This window comes from Lolium perenne, chromosome 2, assembly GCF_019359855.2.
Source record: "Lolium perenne isolate Kyuss_39 chromosome 2, Kyuss_2.0, whole genome shotgun sequence".
Classification (NCBI taxonomy): Eukaryota; Viridiplantae; Streptophyta; class Magnoliopsida; order Poales; family Poaceae; genus Lolium; species Lolium perenne.
In genome coordinates, this window is record NC_067245.2 from 221971967 (window position 1) to 221979119 (window position 7153).

The window sequence follows — 7153 nt, forward strand, 5'->3', positions numbered from 1 at the left end:
AATACTTGAAGATAAACTACTAGTCTTAGCTAAAGTATGCGCCGCCTCATTCGCCTCACGTGACGAAAGGATGTCGACAAGAAGAAAACCACCAGTTGCTTGATGCGAGTTAGATGTGATTCTTGGCATCAATTTGGTGAATTAAGTAGTGACCAAATGCCCGTCATCCATAAAAAAGAAACGCATCTTCGTGATGTTGTAGAAAAAGGGTAAGAGACTAATGGTTGTATACCTAACCATATCATATACCACAAGCCAAAACCTCAAGTTTGTTGATCTTCCACATGGATCACATGGCAACTTCAATGACAAGTTTTGAAATACGTAATGCTACAACTATAAGTGGACACTGCTACCAGATGCTACAAATGGCAGTTACTAGAAGTATCATGTTGATACAATGGTGCTCAGACACGGATGTAGGTACTTTATAAATTGTATTGAACTAGAACCAACAGTCTTGAGCAGAAATAAATTATCTAGTATATAATGGTCAGAAATACATGGAGATAGGACCAAAAAATGCATTTTGTTTTCTATTCGAAACCATGCAAGAGAAGTGCATGGTATTCATTAAGACAGAGAAGTTTTACAACGCCAAAATAAGACACATCAGTCTCTAAGATTTTTACCAAATACTGAAGTATTTGAATAGTGATTAGAGGGAAGCCTTCTTTTAACTCTTGTTCCAGGTTTCCAATCTCAGACATAAATTTGCAGAAATGAGGCCAATGTTCTAACAGTCTTTTTCTGAACACTAACAAAACTTAGATAATGACCATTGAACAGCTACCTGTACAGTCAACGTGAGTCCATTCACACTTAGGAGCTCGAAATTCTGATTATCCACGTTCGGTGCATGGCGGAGCCCACATTGTGACAAATAAGTGTCAGCCCTGTACACGACCAGAGAAAAAAGTGTCTTACAAATAGTCCAGTATCCACTAATCATCCAGCTCAACAAGCTGAGCTCTTCTCTCAGCTGCTTTCTTCCTGACAAAGATGCCCCACCGCATGGCAGCCTTAATCTTAAGCCACCCAACAACAGCCTTACCAGATGGGCGGGTGCGATCATCCTCATAGTTGAAGGCTGGCGCGGGAGATGGGATGTAGGAAGGAAAGCCATCTACATTATTCAGGTTAGCTGATGCCCCACCCATACTCAGAATGCGTAGCATTTGTTGCATCTCTTGTTCATTCTCCAGTATGTCGTGGCTCCTCACCCTTATTTCCTCCATCAGGAAGTCATCAACACCACCACGGCTCTCCTGCAAACGGCCAGGCCAGTCATCAAAAGGACTGAGAGCCGGAGATTGACCAAGTGCTGAGAATTCAAAGTTTTGCTGCTGCTGTGGAGGTCCCAATGCTAGCATGTTGGAGTTTCTTGATGCTTGAGTTTGGATGGAGGAACCATTGAACTGGCCTTCGGGGATCAACGAACTCATGCCATATTGCATGTTAATAGTTTGGGAGATGTCCTGAGGATGGGCTGCATATCTCATTGCATGCCCTCCATTGGGTATGACTCCAGACCCTTCTGCTGAACAGAACAAAACAGCTTCTAAATCAAGATAATAATAATTGTTAAATGATGAATAACAAAATGCTATCTGGACTCCAAAGTGCAGCATGATCATACACCAAAACAGATACACCAAAACGGCATTGTTATATCAAACAAAGATTTTCAAAGCACTATATTAATTCAACTATTAAAAAACCATTTGCGTTCATGAAACTGAACATACGGACTGAAACTGTTACTTCCTAGACTCTCAAGCACCCTATCCCATTTTATGTATTTCACTATCCCATTTTAGGTATTTCAGATGCATAATTAGTACTACAGATACAAAAATATGTTCAAGATTTGCCATTGGAGAGAAGGACATTGAATCAAAGCGATTTATCTTGTAAGACGGTAGGTGGATATAAACGGTAACCAAATACCATGCAAGAGTCATTAGAGAATGGAAACTTTTCAATTTTAAATAATAACAGGTACAGCTCAAGAAGCATGGCAAAAAGGTGTACCAAAAACATTCAGAAAACCATATGTTGAGCTACAAGAGCCCAAATCCGGATACCTTCACACGTACTGCTCACGGAAGATTGCTCAACATTTGCAGGACCTCCGGTCAATTGTTTCTGGGAGTGTTCTGAACCATACGATGTAGGGTACCTTGTAGAAACTTTTGCAGCCTCACTTCTTGTTGTGACCGATTTCTTTTTCTGCTTAAACTTCAACAATGCATTACCATCATACTCTACAACGTTGATCCAATCATCATATGCTTGCTTCACCAACGTATCTGCAAACACCTGTGATCAAGGGCCCCGATCCAGAGCAATAGAGAATCATATCAGACCAGACAAACAAAAATGTAACATCGAGTGTCTAAATTAATAGATTACATAGTGGAGATAAGATATCAAAATATTCAGTTGATCAGCAATATCATTGAATGTAGAAGATACTGACCCTCTGATTTTCAGTAAGATTTTCAGTTGAAATAAACTGATCATCAGCAATCAAACCAATGAACTCATATATGTTATTGAATATTGCACCAACACTTCCTGCATCATTTGAGTAATATATATAATGCTTGCCACCCAAAACGCAGGTTTTCGCATGCTCTACAAGGCTTTCCCACATCTTATTTGACATGCCAGTGCCAAGAATCTGCAAAAGGCCAATATAAGAAACTGACATTTGGCTACGAAACAATACTCATAACTCTTAATCACAGAGAGAAATAGAACAACTTACACTTCTTAACTTATGTTGGTCTTTAACAAGAAGTTGAAGAAAATGTTCAACTGTATAAATTCCATTGGAGTTTAGCTTCCCATGAAACGCACCATCCTTTCCAATCTTTTCTAATCTCCAAACATCATCCTTAAGCGCAGGAGGGTAATGTTTCTTGTACACTATGAAAGACAGGGGATAGAGTCATATATATATGCGCATGCGCATTTTAGGTTATTTAACATGACACTAGATCAATAGAGAACATGAAAACATACATTCTCCTCTGTGATCTTTCACAGTGAAAGCCTCTGTCTTTGCCTCTTTGATACGAATTCCTTCACAGAATCCTGAAGAGACTCTCATTCCAAGTCTAAATTTTCTGCTCCTTATCCAGCTGGAATTGTCAGTGAATATAAGCTCTCCTATGGTCCCTACCCCTTCTTTAAGCGTCACATGGATTTCACCATTTAAAAGAGGCCTCTTCCCTTCACGTTCTTTCACAATGTGGCTCTCAAATTCCTCTTCAGTCCAATCTTCGTCTTTCTCTTTATTAAAATCGCCCTCAAGCACAAGGACATCCAATTTCGCAGATGATTCGAGTCCTGAAGTTACAACATGACCAGTGTTTGCATCCAGTAGCACCACATGTATTGATGTTCCCTGCTCGCCTTCCACTTTTCCTCCAGTAAAAAGTGGGAGTGCTAACCTACTCCTAAACTGAAGCTGGAGATTACTACCAGCAGGGCCTTCAATTCTTTTGGGAGAGGTCCTGTTTTTACTCAGTTCATGAAGCTTGACTTAAGTGACAGATAATTTATATCAACCTGTGTCAACAAGTGTAACAATAAGGAACAAGTTGCATGGTCTTGTACCTTCCTTCAATTCTAGCAGAAGTTGCAGGACCCAATTTGGCTAAAGCACGCTCTACTTCTTCACTGACCTACAAGGCAAATAATGTGTAGCAACTGATCAGAAAAGCCACCACATGGGTATATGAACAAGTTCATTACCGGTTACTGCATTTTTGTTAACTCACAACTCTTCGGAGAATTGGCTCCAGAGATGAACAAAGCTTCTGCAAACTGTCCATCTTGAGAGCTTCTACAATCACACTGAAAAAAATACAAGTTGCTAGTAAACCATCAGAAAGATTTATTAAAGCACAATACAATAAGGGCATGAGCAATGGAAGCAGCTGTCCACCTAGGCTTGGATAAAACTTTTGACATATGCATGCCATGTTATGGTCCCATTAATATGTCTTTCTCTCAAAAGCTGATTTAGTTTTTCTCTTTCTCTCTCACATTTTCACCCAGTTTTCACTTTATGGCTGAAGAGGCTGCCTCCTTATCCGAACCTAATTTGGACCACCCGAACCAAGATAAAGCTGCGAGGCAACACCCTTAGGGCTATGCATTGGGCATGCCCTAAGCTTCGAATTTCACGAGATGGAGAAACAAAGGAAGCATGCGCTAGAGCCATAGAGTTGCATATCATTTGTTGTGCAATGGCTTACAAAAATAAAATTATTAGCTGAATTAAGCATGAGCCACATAATTTTTACATGGTCATGGAAAATGGATAAATTCAAAAACCGACAAAATGAGGAAAAAGACAAGACAGATACCAATTAAGAACTCCATTTAACATTCAATATCTTACGGGTAATTGGAAAGAAAGGGATGCCATAGCTATCTTACTTGTAATAGAAACAAATTTTAGTCTGAGTCCTGCCTAGTGAATATATATCAGAGATAAACTTTAAATTCTATTGGATAAACCTCATACTGTACACTGAAAAGGTAAAGCACTCTTAAACAGTACTCCCAGCATCAAGAAAATGCAATTGTAATCTCAGGTTTATATGACCAAAAATAGAAACCTCACCAAAAAAATGGTTATTGTTTGTACTTGCTGTAAATTAAAGTTTTTGTAAGGCAAGTTCATAATTTGGATTGTAGCTAACTAGTGTATACCTTAATTTGTGGTTTATCTCCAGCTATCAAATTATCACAATTTTTCACCAATTTCACATATGGGTGTGCCTACCTGTTCTTTACATGGCCAAATTTGTCAACAATTTTTGAAGCTTATAGCAATGGTTTTCGTGAAGTTTTAATTGTTTGGTTCATATGGACCCGAGATCACAAAGTTCACCCTGTCCCTCCATCTGGATATATACCGTGGATTTTCATTGGGTAAGACAGTCAGAATTTGCCCTATTATGTACAGACAGAGAGAGTACCAACCAAACCACCAACTATCGATGATGTCACTTTTTTGAGCATAGAATATGCTTGTCTTCTTTCCAGCTAAAATGACCAAAAGGCTTGTCCTCAGTTGTCACACAGAAACTCTGTTTTCAATCCCTTTCTTGATTTTGTGGAAAGAAATTCTCATTCTCGGCTAACTAATCCATTGAAGTGAAACTGGACTTCCACTGCCCGATTCGAGCTGCCCCAAAGCAGATACAGTGATATAGTGGTACTTTCTTCTTGCGAGCAAACATGCTAGTCCATGTAAAACATGAATACCACCTGATCATAGCCTCAGCTCTACACTAAATCACAACAATACTTCTTTATAGCACTCTACGCTAGGAGTCTCCTCTATGCGAGCGGTCAAGGTTTTCGCCGAATTTAAGCTAGAGCAAATCGCCAATCCCAACCCCAAGAAGTATCGACCCACCTGGCGAGGGCCGGCACGCGCGGGCGTTTAGGTTCACGTTCGTCGTCGTCGCCGCCGCCGCCGCCGCCACTGCCGCCAGGGTCTAGCGCCCGCTTGGAGCCCGAGCGCTCCATGTGGCGCCCCTGCCTCTGCATCTCTGCGACGCCTCAGCCCCGCCGGCGCCGTCCGGCAGATCTGCACCCACCAGCACCACCACAAACACGGATTATATATCAAGAAAAGTCGCCTCAAACCTCGGTAAAATCAACACCCCGAATCGTAGTCCAGAGGAGTGCCAACGAACCGCAGCAGCTGGCGCTAGAGTCCGTGGGTGAAATCTCGGCGCGAGTGTTGGAGAGAGCACGTGCCTGAGCTGCGTCGAGCCGGCGCAGCGCGGCAGAGACTGGGCGACGACCCGGGAGGGAGAGAGAGAGAGAGAGAGAAGAGATCTATGCGGGTGCGGGTGTGGGTAGTGTCTGTCGCCTTCCGCCGTCGCCGTTTTGTTTACTCGTTTTGGTCCGCGTACGAGGCGAGGCGTCAACAACCGCGCTCGCTCGCTGGCTGACGGTCGTGGCCCGCCGGAGCTCCTTTTTTTTTGAACAGGGGTAGGGTCTGGAGGCCCTAGAAGCTTCATTTATAGCGGTGGGATAAAATTACATCAAGGAACAGAAAAAACTGAAATTACAACATAGTCCTTGTTTTTTTGCTAAGAGGACCTCGAACTGAAAAGCAGAACGCGATCCGGTCCTCCTCCACCGACAGTGCTTGACCTCGATGCCGCAGCCGTCGACCATGCCGCCGGGGACTACACCACTTCGGGCAAGGTCGCCGATGAACGCCGCGGTGAGGTTGATGAAGATCCTCCGCGATGGCTCAGAGGCCTGGAGGAAGAAGAGCCGCAAGAGCCGGGAGCTCCGCGGTGCGAAGGGGCCCCTTTGGCCAGATGTAGCAGCGGTGCCATGAAGTCGGTGCTTAGATCCTTCGCCAGAAGAAGCTTCAACGATCCCCGGAGCTCGAGATCTAGCCGTCGCCAAGCTCTGGCCTCCACCATGGTGGCCAGATCCGGCAAGATCGGATCGAAATCAAGCTCCACCGAGCTTATGGGTTGGAGGTGTAGAAGAGATCTCCTCTGCTGCAGTTTCCTCCGACCACTAGAGCAGCACAGAGAAGAGAAACTCCGCCACTGGCCGGCCCGAGTTGCTCGCTAGCTCCGACCACCAGACCCTCCAGATACACGGCATGACGCCAGACCGGCAAACTGCCAAACTAACTCGACGAAACCCTAAACTACTATATACAGAAGGTCGGCCTCCTCTCCCCCAATGCCTCCGGCCGGCAGAGCCGCCGGAGAGGAGAGGGAGAGGAGCCGGTGAGGTCTCAAGGACTCTCAAAGTACTGTAGAGGGGTGAGAGGGGAGAGGGAGGAAATGTGCACGTCCCCGCCGGAGCTCCTGAGAAGACGCGCGCAAATCGGGTGATCTGATATGAATGGCCTATGGGTGACAAGGTATTAACTTGTCAATGCCTACAAGTTGTAGACTTGGGTTTTACGGAAGTACAGGGCAAGTAGATCTCGAAGGTTTCAGCCGAAAAGGTGCTCGACTGCTAAAAACTAGGGTTGGATTCACAATAAGATCGGTCATTTCTTTGTCCCTCGACTCCCCCTTATATAGGAGGCGGAGCCGAGGGTTTCATATTACACAAGTTACAATTGCCGGGGGACACTTTGAAT

At 43.9% G+C, this 7153-nt stretch overlaps 1 protein-coding gene across 4 annotated transcripts; it reads right to left on the reverse strand.

The window, feature by feature from the left end:
• Positions 1-512: 512 nt before the first annotated feature.
• Positions 513-5909, reverse strand: LOC127334984 (calmodulin-binding protein 60 D). Of its 4 annotated transcripts, none has more exons than XM_071826501.1 (9): positions 5727-5909; positions 5444-5617; positions 3792-3867; positions 3628-3695; positions 3031-3524; positions 2774-2934; positions 2483-2686; positions 2100-2322; positions 513-1537 (listed from the first exon to the last, which is right to left on the reverse strand). In XM_071826501.1, the coding sequence occupies exons 2-9, from the start codon at positions 5575-5577 to the stop codon at positions 945-947; spliced, it is 1953 nt and encodes a 650-aa protein (XP_071682602.1). In that variant the 5' UTR covers positions 5578-5617; positions 5727-5909; the 3' UTR covers positions 513-944. The 4 variants fall into 4 exon arrangements, with proteins under 4 accessions (XP_071682602.1, XP_071682601.1, XP_051217518.1 ...); XM_071826500.1 differs by having other exon boundaries at positions 513-1540; XM_051361558.2 differs by having other exon boundaries at positions 2088-2322; positions 5727-5908.
• Between the last annotated feature and the right edge of the window lie 1244 nt (positions 5910-7153).

Excerpts from the sequence above, each read along its gene's own strand:
- LOC127334984 (XM_051361557.2), bottom strand. The coding sequence starts at position 5,577 with ATGCAGAGGCAGGGGCGCCACATGGAGCGCTCGGGCTCCAAGCGGGCG. Across the intron at positions 3,696-3,791 it reads AGCCAATTCTCCGAAGAGTT|GTCAGTGAAGAAGTAGAGCG; the intron begins GTGAGTTAACAA and ends TTTGCCTTGTAG. Across the intron at positions 2,323-2,482 it reads ATCTTACTGAAAATCAGAGG|GTGTTTGCAGATACGTTGGT; the intron begins GTCAGTATCTTC and ends CCTTGATCACAG.